The 16,120-nt window shown below is 53.5% G+C and overlaps 1 protein-coding gene across 4 annotated transcripts; it reads left to right on the plus strand.

Moving 5' to 3' along the window:
- The first annotated feature begins 378 nt into the window (after window positions 1–378).
- On the plus strand, window positions 379–14,243 carry GFI1B (growth factor independent 1B transcriptional repressor). Of its 4 annotated transcripts, none has more exons than XM_032257714.1 (8): window positions 379–479; window positions 583–918; window positions 9,204–9,321; window positions 9,801–9,938; window positions 10,694–10,965; window positions 11,552–11,689; window positions 12,177–12,408; window positions 13,429–14,243. In XM_032257714.1, exons 3-8 carry the CDS (start codon window positions 9,222–9,224, stop codon window positions 13,605–13,607), a joined length of 1,059 nt encoding a protein of 352 aa, XP_032113605.1. In that variant the 5' UTR covers window positions 379–479; window positions 583–918; window positions 9,204–9,221; the 3' UTR covers window positions 13,608–14,243. The 4 variants fall into 4 exon arrangements, with proteins under 4 accessions (XP_032113605.1, XP_032113608.1, XP_032113606.1 ...); XM_032257717.1 differs by having other exon boundaries at window positions 12,243–12,408; XM_032257715.1 differs by having other exon boundaries at window positions 583–897.
- The last annotated feature ends 1,877 nt before the right edge of the window (window positions 14,244–16,120 follow it).

Below are 16,120 nucleotides of genomic sequence, written 5' to 3' on the forward strand. Positions count from 1 at the left end.
TACCCAAATTGGAACTCACTGCCGTACCTCCAGGGTGCCTCTATCCGCTCAAGGGTCATATCTGGGGAAATGCAAATTTGATGTTTCTTCTGAAATGTGACCTCTGCAAGGACAAGAGGGGCCTCTATGAGTGTGACCAGCTCAGGAACTAGGGGCTTTGCAAGCATACCCTGGCTCTCACAAGCCTCATGATGCTGAACTTGAGGGGGAGGAGATGGGAGGAGGGAGAGGGAAGGAGGGAGGTATAAACGGGGAAAAGAGGAGGGAAGAAAGGAGGAAAGAGAGAGGAGAGGAGGAGAGTGAGGGAGGGAAGGAGGAGGCAGGAAGAAGGAAAATAAGGAACGGAAGAAAGAAGGAGGGAGGGAGGAAGAAAGAATGGAAAAAAGAGGGAGAAAGGAACGAAGGAAGAAGAAAGGCAAGAAAAAAGAAAGAAAAAACCAAAGAGCTATGACTTCTCTATGCAAAGTCCAGTTTTACAAGTAAATGCTTTATTTTAACTTTAATTTTTAAAATTTAACCATTACTTCCTTTTCGTGCAGAAGTAATTCAAAATTTCCAGCGAAATTCTGAATTTCTCTGCAGAGAGAATGCGTCCCGTTTCAAGTGTCAAGGGTTAGAAATGAGAATTTGGAGCCTTGCGTCCTGGAAAGTTTTGATAAGCAAATACGGCTTTGCTCCCGCGCTCTCTTCATTGGCTGTTTCTTCACCGCCAGATTTTGACACAAATAATCAGATTGAAAATCAGGGAGGGGAACAGAAGAGGAAAAACACACAGAGAGACAGAGAAAAAAGGAGAAGTATCTATTTGTGCAAAGAGTCACACGGTTGACAGAGTCGGGACCAGTCCCGGGGAGAGGCTTTGCAGTTCCCAACTTGGGAGGCTCCGGCAGAACCCAGGCGAGGGACAGCTCCGGGCAGGTGAGTGCTGGAGGATGCGTTTGTGCACTTTCTTTTGAAATGTACCCGTGCACCGCAGGTGGTTTCACAGCAGGCTCCCTGGCTCCTGCTGAAGGAAGGGTGGAAGGGTGAGGTGGGCTGGGAAAGCTCTGGATGGCCAGGAACCAAGGGAGAAATGGGGTGAGGGCCGTAGCCTCATCTGAGGCGCTCTGCTAGGAATTGTGCCTTTGCTGGCTGTGCAGAAACACTTTTCAAAACTCGATTTTAGACTGACAGATGTCACCTTCGGGCACAAAGTCATACCTACACCCAGCTGTCCCGGGACTTTGGGCGGTGCTCAGGGCGACACACTTCCAAGTGCCTGAGCTGTGTTCCCCCTCAGAGACAGTCCCAGACTATGGGAACTTCACTAAATTTCCTAGGGACCCCCCTTTTTTTTTGAGACAGAGTCTCACTCTGTCGCCCAGGCTAGAGCACAGTGGCTCGACCTTGGCTCACTGAAACCTCCGCCTCCTGAGTTCAAGCGATTCTCCTGCCTCAGCCCTCTGAGTAGCTGGAATTACCAGCATGTGCCACCACACCTGGCTAATTTGTGTATTTTTAGTAGAGGTGGGGTTTCACCATGCTGGCCAGGCTGGTCTCGAACTCTTGACCTAAAATGATCCACCCGCCTCAGCCTCCCAAAGTGTTGGGATTACAGGCATGAGCCACCTCCAATTCCCGGGGCACTTTGAGCCAATTCCCAGGACACTTTGAGAGGCAGGCACTCTCTCTTTCAGAACCTAGTAAGGGGAGACAACAGGGCTGCCCCCTTCTGTACACCGCCCGGCCCTGGGAACAATAGGACCCATCCTGGTGAGGTACTGTTTCAGCTCTCCTCTCCCTGCGACTGTTGTTTGCCCTTTCTGCCTATTTTTGGAGGAGAAACAAGTGTGAGTGTCGAGGCTTCTGGGGAGAGACATTCCCTCTAAAACAGGACTTGTGAAGAGGAGGTCTGCAGAATTGCCGTGGATATGCACCTGCGTCCATTTTTCTGGGGAGAAAGTCCACAGCTTTCCTGAGTACTTAGGGAGCAAATTCAGTTACAATCTGTGGCTGTGCGTCTCATAGATATTAGAAGCTAGCTGAGCTGCACCTGACCGCCGGGACGTGCCTGCGTGTTTCTTAGTAGGCAACAGGTAGAATATTTCTTCCAAGTCCAGCAAAGTGGCAAGTTTCTTATCCTCTGAAGTATTGCAGAAGGAATTCTTTGGACAAGAAAATGCGTAATTCTCCTTGCTCTTTCTGTCAGATTGTGGTCTTCCTAAAAGTTCTTGGGGGACACTGGAATGCTATACCTGGTTTAGGTTTGATTAATGGAGTCACTCAAAACCAGCACAGACCATCTCCCCAGGGCTTTTAGGAGGGCAAGGTCAGAATCTTATATATAGGACAGTACAAGGATTTTCAAAGGCTCCGGGACCAGAGAGCTCCAGATCACCCAGGGAAAACAGCCCAATCAAATGGGGTTCTTCACTGCCTGTTCCACAATATCCAGAGCTGGTAGAAGCAAAAGCAAATGCTCCCCCTCCTTAGTCCAGAGGGCGGCTTTTTTTGTTCCTTTCCAGGAATTCAAGCCAACAGGAGCTGCTTTAGTCTATACTGTGATAAAATACACATAACATAAAATTTGCCATTTTCGCTATTTTCTTTTCTCTTTTCTTTCTCTTTTTTTTTTTTTTGAGATGCAGTTTTCCTCTATCACCCAAGCCAGAGTGCAATGGCGCAATCTCAGCTCACTACAACTTCCACCTCCTGGGTTCAAGCAGTTCTCCTGCCTCAGCCTCCCAAGTAGCTGGGATTACAGGCATGTGCCACCACGCCCAGCTAATTTTGTATTTTTAGTAGAGACGGGGTTTCTCCATGTTGGTCAGGCTGATCTCGAACTCCCAACCCCAGGTGATCCGCCCGCTTCGGCCTCCTAAAGTGCTGGGATTACAGGCGTGAGCCACTGTGCTCGGTCTATTTTAGCTATTTTCAAGTGTGCTGTTGAGTGGTATTAAGTGTATTCACATTGTTATGCACCCACCACCGCCATCCATCACAGAACTGTTTCATCTTGTAAAGCTGAAACTTCATACCAATTACACAGTAGCTTCCATTCCCTTCCCCTTGCCCCGGCAACCTCTGTCTGTTTCTGCCTCTATGAAATTGCCTATTTTAGGGACTCATATAAGGAATCACAGGCCGGGCGCGGTGGCTCAAGCCTGTAATCCCAGCACTTTGGGAGGCCGAGGCGGGTGGATCACGAGGTCAAGAGATCGAGACCATCCTGGTCAACATGGTGAAACCCCGTCTCTACTAAAAAAAATACAAAAAATTAGCTGGGCATGGTGGCGCGTGCCTGTAATCCCAGCTACTCAGGAGGCTGAGGCAGGAGAATTGCCTGAACCCAGGAGGCTGAGGTTGTGGCGAGCCGAGATCGCGCCATTGCATTCCAGCCTCATGAGTGAAACTCCGTCTCAAAAAAAAAAAAAAAAAAAAAGGAATCACACAGTGTTTGTCCTTTTGTGGCTGGCTTATTTCACTTAGCACAAATCCTCGAGGTCCATCCATGTTGTAGTATGTGCCAGCATTTCCTTTCTTTTTAAGGCCAGATAATGTTTGTCTGGCTAGTCCGCATTCTTTTTTTTTTTTTTTTGAGTTGGAGTCTTACTCTGTCACCCAGGCCGGAGAGCAATGGCACGATCTGAGCTCACCGCAACCTCTGCCTGCCGGGTTCAAGAGATTCTCCTACCTCAGCGTCCCGAGTAGCTGGGACTACAGGCTTGGGCCACCACCACACCTGCCTGGTTTTTGTATTTTTAGTAGAGACAGGGTTTTGCCATGTTGGCCAGGCTGGTCTCGAGCTCCTGACCTCAGGTGATCTGCCCGCCTCAGCCTCCCAAAGTGCTGGGATTACAGGCATGAGGCACCGCACCCAGCCATAGACCACATGTGGTTTGGGCATTCATCTGCCGTGAACACCTGGGTTGCTTCCACATTTTGCCTATTGTGAATAGTGCTGCCATAAACGTGAGTATGCAAACATGTCTTTGAGTCTCCACTTCCAATGATTTTGGGTCTATACCCAGAAGTAGATTCACTTACTTTTGACTGCATTCTCTGAGCTGTGGAGGAGACATTTGAGAGCTCCTTCTAAATTCCAAATAAAAATAATGACTTAGACCAGCTTGGACGACATGGCGAAACCCCGTCTCTACAAAAAATACAAAAATTAGCCAGGTGTGGTGGCGCATGCCTGCAGTCCCAGCTACTCAAGAGGCTGAGATGGGAGGATCGTGTGAGCCTGGGAGGTGGAGGTTACAGTGAGCCAAGATCACACCACTGCGTTCCAGCCTGGGTGACAGAGTGAGACGTTGTCTCAAAATGATGATGATGATGATGATGGTGATGAGGATTGCTTTCTGCTGAGGCCCCCGGGCCTGACCTGGGCTCATTTCCCCCTCACTCCTACATGTTGTTTTCCTCTTGAGTCTTATTTTATTTTTTTGGGGGGGACAGAGTCTTGCTTTGTCACCCAGGCTAGCGTGCAGTGGCTCCGTCTCAGCTTACCGCAACCTCCGCCTCCCAGGTTCAAGTGATTCTCCTGCCTCAGCCTCTCGAGTAGCTGGGATTACAGGTGCCTACGTTTTGTATTTTTAGTAGAGACAGGGTTTCACCATGTTGGACAGGCTGGTCTCAAACTCCTGACCGCAGGTGATCCGCCTTCCTCGGCCTCCCAGAGTGCTAGGATTACAGAAATGAGCCACCGTGGCCGGCCTCCCTTGAGTCTTTAAACATAAAGGAAGTCAAAAGGGTCCTCTGTAGCTGACCCTGAGAACCAGCTGAGTCTTACCCAACCCTCCCAAAAGGGGAACCCGAGTGACAAGTCTCTTAGTCAAGGTGGTTCAATCTCTCACTGAAGGTCAACGAATTCTACGTGGGATTTTAGAGCAAAAGGGAAGTTTAGAAATCTCTTAGCTCAACCGTCCCTGTTGAGAGATAGGAAAACCAAGCCCCAGGTTGGTGGCTGATGTGGTCACAAGTTCTAGGACCCCAAATCAGACTCAACTCTTTGGGGGACAAGAGGAGCCTCATTACAGGGACATCACAGTCCTGTTGACCCGAGTCCAGCTGGAATTTGGGGTGTGGGCTCCCCAGGGTGCAGGGTTACCTCTCTTTAAGAGCACTAGCTGAGATTCTGACTCAGGGAAGGGGCACTCTATCAGGACCGGGGGTGATGAAGCGATATGAACTGTGGACCTCTTTCCGGAGGTCCGATACCATCGAGGCCTCTGTTTTATGAAGAAACCCTGAGTTTCTTTCATAATCTCTGCTCTTAGCTCTTTCTCAGAACGGAGTTTGTGTGAATCAAAACCAAGTGGTTGTTCATTAACTACAGTATAGGTGATTGGTTCCTGTTTTTTCTTTAAAAAAACACACTCTCCTAACAGGGGCCAAAAGGAAGTTCGCTGTGAACCGGAGGGCTTGGCCATGGCGTTGGCTGTGTCACTGTCACTTGCCAGATTCAGGGAGAGCATGCTGGGGCTGAGGCAAGAAAGGGGTTGTGAGGCTCAGGGGAGGTCACTAGAAAAGGCAGGAGAATCACTTTCCTGTGGCTGGAGAACCCAGAAGCCAGCCCCCGCTTACACCGTGCCTGGGTGGAAATTGCTTGGCCAGGACTCATGAGCACTAGAAAGGGTCCTTGTTATGGGGTCTGGGGCTGGAGTCAGTTGACCTGGGGTCTCCATGGACCCCGAGCCGAAGGGAAGACCAATGCTTCCTGAAGGGAAGTCTGTCCCCAGCCTGGCCCCACCGAGACTCTGCTGGAGCCATGTGGGTCTTTTAGGAACCTGGAAAAGACTTGGGGGTCAGAGGGTTTGATTTTTCTCCCCTCTTGCCCCAGTACCCTGCATTTCTCCCTGTGCTGCAGGCCGTGTTCACCAGGTGCTCTGAGGACCTCTGACGGTACCGGGTGGCACAGTGGCTTCAGAGTGAAATCCTAACAGGCCAGGAGCCCTGGGCTTGAGTCACTTTCCTGTCTACACCTCAGTTTTCCCACCGGCAACCCGGGAAGACACTGCTTGACATAGGCACACTGGGGAGCTTCAAACGGCTGTTTTCATCCTTAGCACATCCGCTCCATTCCCTCTGCGGAGAGACAGCCGTGCCGGGCACTGCCCAGTGCTTCATACCCATGCTGCACGGAGTAACTGCCCACCTCCTGGGCTGAAAGTCAAGAGCATGGAGGCCTGGGGGCCAGCCAGACAGACCCCAGTCCTGCTCACTCTGCCCTGGGGTCCTGAGTCCTCCAGGCCTCAACTCCTCCTGTATAAAGTGGGACAGCAGCGGGAGTCAGCGTCACAACCATGGTCAGGGTTAAAGGTGTAATAAGCAGGGCAGGCTAAGCAGCCCCCTGCCAAAGGCATTGGCCAGCGCCTCTTATCACAGAGACCTCAGCCAGTACCTTTGGTTCCAGTTGATTTCCTCATAAATATTATGTGTAAAAAAAGACCATCTTTTGACGGGCAAACCGTGGCCCTCACAGCCCCCCTCAAAACAAAGTGCAAGCCCCCAGCCCTTCCCCTGCTCATGCGGTCCCCTCCTCTCCACCCAGGGTCTGGCCTCCCCAGGGGCTTTCCTGAAGCAAAGAAGAGTTAGAAGCTGGCAGGAAGGTGGGTGTGGGGAGCCCTGGTGAGGGAGGGGGAGGAGGCAGGAGGAGGAAGATGTGTCCCTGGGAGATAAGGCCGTGGGCTGCCCCCAGCCCGAGCCTGTGTTCAGAAGGCTGAGAATCTGACCGCGGGAAGGGACCCCAGAGGCCTTCAAGGCCCTTTTTCCTAATTTTAGAGCTTAGAGAGTACAAGGCCTTGAGTGTGGCCCTGGCTTCCGGGGGGCTGCTGCAGCCCCTGGAGTGGGGCTCACCCTGTCCTTTGAATGCACCTGCAGCAGGCTGGGTGCTGGGATGCAGGGGCCACGTGCTGAGCACCTCCCATACTCGCTCCTGATGGATGAAGGTCCTTTCTCGCTCCCTGAGATCCCATGGGTTTGAGTGGGATCCCCATTTAGCAGATATGAACACTGAGGCTCAGCAGTGAGCCTTACAGCCGGGAAGGGCTGGCTGGGCCTGAGCCTGGGCCCCCATGTGAAGTCCCCACAGTTCAAACTCTTGATGCCCCCAGGCTCTGGGGCAGGGGGAAGCAGGCCTGGGCACAGTCAGGTCCCTCTTCTGCCTGGCTCTGGGTCATCCCCTTGGGGAAGGGGTGAGTCCCTGGCCCTTTTCCAAGCTGCATTCTCTAATCTCCCACCTCCCACCCAGTCCCTGGCTGAAGCCTTATCACCTAGGCCCTCACTGCTGTTCTGAAGCAGCTGGAATCCCTTTCCCGCCTTCTCTGGGCCCTATCAGCCCTGCAGACTTGCATGGCGGCTGGCCCAAGGGGTTGGGGGTGGGATTCCTCCAAGGCCTCAGGCATGGGCCTGGCATTGGCCAGGGTACCGCATGGGGACAGAAAGGATAGAGGACCACCAGAAGATGTTCTCAGGAGCCCCCAGGAGAGCCTCACAGGCTGAGTGCAGGGATGTGAACCATTCTGGGGGCCAGGCAGGCTGTCAGCTCCATGGGCTCTGCAGGGGAAGCCAGGAATCCCGGGGTGGTCAGGATGGTCCAGCCCTGCCACTTCCCGGCCCTGCCTGGGATGGTCCCTTGACTGATGAGGTCCTTGGTTTCTTCCCCCACTCCCTGATCGGTGGGGTGAGTGGTGATGCTGGGCTGGGCTGCCCACGGAAGCTGGGGGATATTTGCCTCTTCTCCTTCGTCCATGAAACCTCAGGCCTCCAGGTGCAGTGAAGTGGGGGGTCCTTTCAGGTCTTGAGTCCCCCTACCCCACTCCCCAGAGACAGAAGGCCCCTGTCTCTCTAGGGACCAGACTCTGGGCCAGGGCTGTGGACAAGGCGCAGCCCTGCTCTGGCGGCAGTGGTTCGCAGCTTGCAGGAGCACACGGATTGGCAATGTCCCCTTGCTCACTGCAGCCTCTCTGCCAGGGCCCCCTGTGATGGACACTGAGCAACTGCAATGCACTCATCAGCACTACAAGCCTGGACGTCCCCCCTTACAGCAAAGGGAATAGGCCCAGAGGGGTTAAGTGTCTGTCCCAAATTGCACAGCAAGTGAGCTGAGATTCTAACTCATGAACTCTGATTCCAAAACCTAAGCTCAGGCCACCTATGGCCTCTGAAGGTGAATCTCACTGGGACCCATATGTGGCTTTCTAGACGTGGGTTCTACCATGTGTCACAGAGGGAGACCCTGCCCCTGCCTTTCCTTTTCTGCTCCAGTGCAACCCCGAGCATGTCAATGGGAGCAGGCTGGTCTGAGAGTTTTCCAGGGGGTGATGTGTTCGCTTCCTGGTGACGGAGCAGTGAGGGAAGTTAGGATTTGTAGCTGCCTAACAAAATGACGCAAACAGGTGGCTTAAAAACAGCACACACGTATTCTTTCACGGTTCTGAGGTCTAGAAGTCCAAAATCGAGGTGTCAGCAAAGTGGGTTGTTTCTGCAGACTCCAAGGGAGAGTCTGTTCATGTGCCTCTCCCAGTTCTGGTGGCTCTGAGCCCTGCTGGCACTCTCCGGCTGATAGAAGCATCACGCTCTGCGTCTGTTGTCACATGGCATTGTCCCTGGGTGTCTGTGTCTCTGGGTCCAAATTTCCTCCTCCTCCTCCTCTTCCTCCTCCTCCTCCTCCTCCTCTTCCTCCTCCTTCTCCTTCTTCTTCTTTTTTGATACAGAGTTTCACTCTTGTTACCCAGGCTGGAGTACAGTGGAGCGATCTTGGCTCACTACAACCGCCGCCTCCCGGGTTCAAGTGATTCTCCTGCCTCAGCCTCCCAAATAGCTTGGATTGTAGACGTGCGTCACCATACCAGGCTAGTTTTTGTATTTTTAGTAGAGGCAGGGTTTCACCATGTTGCCCAGGCTGGTCTTGAACTCCCGACCTCAGCTGATCCACCCGCCTTGGCCTCCGGAAGTCCCTCTTATTATGACACTAGTCCTACTGAATTCAGGGCCCATCCTAACCCGGAATGACCTCATCATAGCTTGATTACATCTGCAAAAAGACACTATTTCTAATAAGGTCACATTCACAGGTTCTGGGTGGACATGAATTTTGGGGGCCACTATTCAACCAGGTATAGCTGGTGTTTGATCTCTATACCCAGTTGAGGTTCTGAGATACGGAGGGGTATTGTTCTCTTGTCCTTCCTCACTGCTCCCATCCCTCCCCCTTGCAGGTGTAAGGTGCACACAAAATGCCACGCTCCTTCCTGGTGAAGAGCAAGAAGGCTCACACCTACCACCAGCCCCGTGCACAGGAGGATGAACCACTCTGGCCACCTGCCCTTACCCCGGGTGAGTCAGAGCCCAGCTGGCCCCTGTTGCACCCACAGGGGCTCTCTGCTCTGCGTGATGGGAGTGCAGTGGCGTCCCTCCTGCAGCAGCCTCTTCTTCCAGGTCTGGAAGCAGGAGTGCGGTAAATGCGGGTTGCAGATGAAAGGATGCCCTCATCCCTTCTGCCCTGCTGGGAGAGGAAAGGCTTAGTTTGGAGCTAGTGCTCAGTTACTGACACGTGGGGCCTCACTGGAGACCCAATCTAGGGCTGGAGTAGGGTTGCTCAGAAAAGCGGACTGGTCTAAAGTCTTCCCCAGGGTCTCCTCTTGTTCTTCCTGCCCCGCTGCTCTGGGCAGAGCCCCGGAGTGTGAGTGGCCGGGGGCGGCGGCAAGTAGGTCTCTCTCTGGGCCTCCTCCTCCTAGGAAGAGAGTGCCCTCCTTGCCCCTCTGGGCTTCCCAGAAGCTTCAACTACTGATGCCAATGGTCCTATCTCCCCACAGCGGCCAGAGACCAGGCCCCCAGCAACAGCCCTGTCCTTAGCACCCTATCCCCAAGCCAGTGCCTGGACTGGACCAGCCTCAAACTAGAGCAGGAGCTGGAGCAGGACCAAAACTTGGCCAGGATGGTCCCAGCACCAGGTACCCAGCCAGCTGCGACCCCCAGTCATTCCCCTGGGAGTGCCAAGGGGAGGAAGGAACCCTTGCAGCAGGTCCCTTGGGGCCCTGGAGTCAGGAAGAACCCATGAAGTCACTGGATGCAGCCCAGGCTCTGTGGCTTCTGCTTGGACCTCCCTGAAAGGGAGCAAATCCCCAGATGTGAACTTAGGTGGGGGAAGAGGTCAGAAGCAGCGGCTGGGCTGGTCCATGCAGGGGTGAGGTGGGCACTCTGGATTGAGGGTGGGGGTGTTTCTGGGCTGGAAAAGCTGAGGAGCCACGGTGAGGACACAGACACCCCCAACAGTAAGTATTTGGGTTGGCACCCTGAAACCCGTCACGTGAGGTCATGAAGGGGTGGGGGGTGGTGTGGAGTGGGCGCCCTGTGTTTATTTTATTTCATTTTATTTTTTGAGACAAGGTCTCCTCTGTTGCCCAGGCTGGAGTGCAGTGGTGCGATCTCAGTTCGCTGCAATCTCCACCTCCCGGGTTTAAGCAATTCTCCCACCTCGGCCTCCCTAGTAGCTGAGATTACAGGCGTGCACCACCACACGTGGCTAATTTTTGTGTTTTTTTGGTACAGACAGGGTTTCACCATGTTAGCCAGGCTGGTCTCAAACTCCTGACCTCAAGTGATCCACCTGCCTCAGCCTCCCAAAGTGCTAGAATTGCAGGTGTGAGCCACTGCACCCGGCCCCGTGTTTAAATGAGTAACCAGGCATGTGCCCCTATCTCCACAGAGGACCCTATTGTGCTGTCCCGACCCCAGGATGGGGACTCTCCACTGTCTGACTCACCCCTGTTCTACAAGCCCAGCTTCTCCTGGGACACCCTGGCCTCAACCTACAGCCACAGCTACCGGCAGGCCCCCTCCACCATGCAGTCAGCCTTCCTGGAGCACTCCGTCAGCCTGTACGGCAGCCCTCTGGTGCCCAGCACCGAGCCCCCCTTGGACTTCAGCCTCCGCTACTCCCCGGGCATGGAGGTGTACCACTGCGTGAAGTGCAACAAGGTGGGCCGCGGGGGTGTGGGTGGGCACACGGCCTGCTCTCTGCACCCGCTCTCCAGTGCCCTGGCAGCTCTGGGCATTCCCTGTGCTGTGAATGTTGGGACTCTGGTGGGATTAAGGATTCAGCACGTTCGTCCTCATCACCAATCACGGAGCTCCGACCATGTTCCTGGCCCTGTGCGAAGCAATTGGCAGGCATGAGTGCCAGGAGGCAGTGAAGGACTAAGGTTCAGAGAGGTTAGGTCATTTCCACGATCAGGCAGCAAGTAGATATCAGAAGCAGCACTCAAACCTGGCTCTGGCACGCCCAGCTCTTAACCACGAGGCTATTCAGCCTTTAGATGAAGCCAGGAGGTGTTCCAGATTCCCTCTCTCACATCCAACTTTGCAGATGGGAGACTGAGCCACAGAGAGAGAAAAGGACCTCCCCAGGACACACAGCAAACAAGCAGCAGAGCGGGCAGTCCAGTGCCCCTTCCCCTGTGCACGCAGCCTTGGCCAGAGCTGGGCAGGGAAGAGACCACGGGACCCCAGGCCTGTCCCCCTCTCTGCAGTCCCCAGTGGCCTCACACGCTGCCCCTGTTCCCAGGTGTTCTCCACCCCTCACGGGCTCGAAGTGCATGTGCGACGCTCCCATAGTGGGACCCGGCCCTTCGCCTGTGACATCTGTGGCAAAACCTTCGGCCACGCCGTGAGCCTGGAGCAGCACACGCATGTTCACTCCCAGGTGGGCACCTGGCCCAGCGCAGGACCCCCAAGCCCCCTTCTCTGAGCTTCCCCACGGAGCCTGGGGGCTGCGGCTGGGTCCCTCTCCCTGCCCCTGTGAGTGACACGAATTGGGGGAGGTCCCCTAGAACCCACCTCCCTGAGTCTGGGCCTCCAACACCTGCCCTTAACAGACTTCAGACTCCTAACTAAACCTCTGTGCAGACCACAACCATCCCTGCCTCAAGGAACTCACTCTGGATTAATGGTCATGAAATGTGAACCCCTAAAAAACCTCTCAGATCAGTCAGTCCATCAGGCAATCAACAGACATTTATCGGGGTTTATTTTGAGCGGAATACTGTGAAAATTACAAGGAAAAAGCCCACAGGAGACCAAAGAGGCTCCAAGCCCCAGTTCCTCCTGAGAGGCATAGATGAGGGGTCCCTGGTCCTGCCCCTCCAGGCCCTGTCCTCGGGGCGCCCCCAATGGACTGTCCTGTTCCACAGGGCATCCTGGCTGGGTCCAGTCCTGCGCCTGCACCTGACCCCCCGGGGCCTCGTTTCCTCCGGCAGGAGCGCTGCTTCGAGTGCCGCATGTGTGGCAAGGCCTTCAAGCGCTCGTCCACGCTGTCCACCCACCTGCTCATCCACTCAGACACGCGGCCCTACCCCTGCCAGTTCTGCGGCAAGCGCTTCCACCAGAAGTCGGACATGAAGAAGCACACCTACATCCACACTGGTGAGTGAGGCTCACCTGGCTGGCCGGAGTCCCCTGGGCGGAGCACCCGCATCTTTCACTGAGAGATGCACCGAAGGCCCCCCGGCCTGAGGTTGGGGGTGGGGTCTAGTTACAAAGTCGAGGGCCACTGCTGTTGGAGAGCTGGCTGCCTGTGCTACTCAAGTGCACTTCATGCCTGGAAAAAATACAGGCGGAAACAGCAAAATCTCAACACTGGTGATCTCATGGCAGAAGTGAGACTAGCAGGTGAATTGCTAATTCATTTATTCACTCATTCACTCACTCACTCAGTCATTCATTTGTTCACTCATTCATTCATGTGTTCACTCATTTGCTCATTCATTTGTTCACTCATTTGCTCATTTCTTTGTCCACTCATTTGCTCATTCATTTGTTCACTCATTTGCTCATTCATGTGTTCACTCCTTCATTCATGTGTTCATTCATTCATTCATTTGTTCATTTGCTCATTCATTTGTTCACTCATTTGTTCATGTGTTCACTCATTTGCTCGTTCATTTGTTCACTCGTTTGCTCATTTCTTTGTCCACTCATTTGTTCACTCACTCATTCATATGTTCACTCATTTGCCCATTCGTTACTCATTCACTCACTCATTTGCCCATTCCTTTGTTCACTCATTTGCTCATTCATTTGTTCACCCACTCATTCATTTGTTCACTCATTCATTCATTCATTTGCTTATTCATTCCCTCCTCAATATTAGCTGAGTGCTTCTTTTGTGCCAGGTGTACCAGGCTTGGGGATGTGTTGATAAGCAAGATGACTCGGCCACTGCCCCTAACCACCCTATAATCCAGTAGGGGTGGGAGGGGAGTCGGAGTTGTATCTTTGCTTCTCTCTCTTTTCTGATTATTTTCTAAAGTGAATGTGAGTTGGCCATGAGAGAAAACAGAGAGAGGTATTGGAAAATGCCCCTGGGGGTGGGGCCGGGGAGTGGCAGGCCTGGTGAGGAGGCCCTGACCCCGCCCTTGCTGTGCCTCGCTGCCCTCTCTGCAGGTGAGAAGCCACACAAGTGCCAGGTGTGTGGGAAAGCCTTCAGCCAGAGCTCCAACCTCATCACCCACAGCCGCAAGCACACGGGCTTCAAGCCCTTCAGTTGTGAGCTGTGCGCCAAGGGCTTCCAGCGCAAGGTGGACCTGCGGCGGCACCGCGAGAGCCAGCACAATCTCAAGTGAGGCTGCGCCAGCTCCCGGCTCCTGGCCAGCCTGCCCTGCAGTCCTGTCACCTGGAGGCCAACCTCACATGCCCAGATCTCCGGTCTCCTGGAGATGGGACTGGATGGGAGTCTTCCAGCTTGTTTTGAGACTCACCAAATTGCCGTGTGACCTTGGGAAAGTCACTTTCCCTCTCTGGATCAACATTTCTCCTGCTGCCAAGTGTGGGAGCCTGCCTGGGTCTTTCTGAGCAAAAGTTGTTTCCAGGTGTGCTCAGGTGCCTTCCTCTAGCACAGCACAGAAAGCTAGAATACCCGCAGGGAGACAGGGATGCCGAGAGCAGACCAGAGCTGGGACCCACGGGGAGGCCTGCTGCCCACCGAGCTGGGACCTGGTCACCCTGGGTTTTAGTGGACCTCTTTCTGGCTGCAACAGGCAGAGAGTCAGAGCTGACTCCCGCCCCAGTCAGAGGCCCAGCACCCGCTCTGCTTCGGCCAGATGTGCTGACTGTCCCCTACTTCTGACCAGCACTCAGCTGGCCACTGGGGATTCCAGTTCTACAGCCAGGCCATGAGGCTGGAGAAACTGGCAGTTACTGCTGTCGAAAGCCTGTCCTTTCAATTGCTGTCAATAAAATTAAAGACACAGATTTGCTGCCATGTGACCAGCATGTATTAAGTGCCTGCGAGGTTCAGGGTGACTGCACGAGGCTTCGCGGAGCGACTGGGGGAGGCTTGAGGAGCAGAGAAGGCTATGGAGGTGCTCACAGGCACGTTGTGGAGACCTGTACCCGGCCCCCATGTGCACAGACCCACTGACGAGCCGGTAGCAAGCATAAGGGGCCGTGCGACCAGACCACAGGGGTGGGCAAGGCTAGTGCCGCTGGGGCAGTATCTGTTTCCTGTGGCTGCTGTGACAAATGACCACAAACTTAGTGGCTTAAAACAACACACATTTATTCTCTTATAATTCTAGAGGCCAGGAACTCAAAACGAGTCTCATGGGCTAACATCAAGGTGTTTGCAGGACTGCGTTCCTTCCCCTGGGAGGCTCCCAGGAGAGTCTGTTTTCCTGTCTTTTTCTCCTTCTCCAGGCCGTCTGTACTCCTCTGTTCTTGGCCCCTTCCTCTGCCTTCAAAGCACGTCACTCGGACCTCTGCTTCTGTCATCGCGTCTCTGTCTTCTGCCTTTGACCTTCTGGACTCTCTCTTAGAAGGACCCTTCTGATTACATTGAGCTCAGGTATACTTTGTCCCGTCTCAAGGTCCTTAACATAATCACCGTGGTCAGCTGAATAAGGGCCCCAAAGATGATATCCACATCCTAACCCTGGAACCTGTGAACATGACCTTATATGGCAAAAGGGACTTTGCAGGTGTGCTGAAGTTAATTAAGCCTGGTGCTGCACCTGACTAGCTGTGTGACTTCAGGTGAGTTCCTGAACCTCTCTGGGGCTCAGCTTCCTCCTCTGTAGAATGGCAAACGCAGCAGTCCATTCTTACAAACTGGCATGTAGGGCCAGCCCAGCACGTAGTAAGTGCTGCTGAGTTGTGAACATCCCTTTCTGAAGTCCTGTCCATCCTGCAAGGCCTACTTAGCTGTCTCCTCCATGAAGCCTTCCTGGGTCATCCAGCTAGAGGTCTCCCATCTCCTTTGATACCGAGCAACTCAGTCTCCTTGCTTACAGCTTAGGAACCATTGAACATGGAATGGCAGTTATGTGTGGATAACTTTCCCCTCGGTAGAGGGTCTTCTGTCTGAGCTCCAGCTGCCCCCCTGCTCACAGCCCACAGCCATGGACATCTCTGAATGAACTTGCAGGTACTGAGCTAAGCCAAGAGTTTCCATACATTGCCTCTAATCCACACAACCCTCTGCCATGGAATGCCACTCTCTCATTTTCCAGAGGGGGGCAACTGAGGCTCAGAAATGTCAGCCATAAAAATAAATAAATAAATACTAGGGATTATCCTTTCCTAGAGAAAGAAGGATTCTTTCCAAAGAAATGCTGCTATTGTCAGGTGGCTTCTGTGGATGGTGTGATTGAGCCTGGGTTCATGAACCGACTCGTTGAATGCGTGTTTGAGCACATGTCAACTTGTGAGGCTCAACGTGTCATGCAATGGCAGATGTCCCATGTGAAGGCCCAATTCCCATCCACGGTGGACAGCTCAGACATGGGTCACACTAGAAGCTGTTCACATTGATCGTCAGGGAAGGGAATGACAAGTCCACAGACGCATGTTCGTGATTGCAGAGAGGCCCACGGAGCTGGCTGGACATACTTCGGCCCCGTTCTGGTGCTCCCCAGGCACACACCACCAGCCTCCAAGCGTTCGTTTGCTTCAGATGGAGTAGAGATCACATCGCTCAGATAACTGGGAGGAACTCTGGGTTCATGTTCAGTGAAATCCTTTATTGAAAATGCTTCTTAGAGCCTATCATGTGTAACACACATGTGTCCATCCCAAGGGGAGGACCTGGGTATTCAGTGTTTCCCTAAGGTTAATTTGGGAACCAGAGAGAGCGGGAGAG

This window comes from Sapajus apella, unplaced genomic scaffold (genome assembly GCF_009761245.1).
Source record: "Sapajus apella isolate SASKATOON/1434 unplaced genomic scaffold, GSC_monkey_1.0 scaffold97, whole genome shotgun sequence".
In the NCBI taxonomy this organism is placed as follows: Eukaryota; Metazoa; Chordata; class Mammalia; order Primates; family Cebidae; genus Sapajus; species Sapajus apella.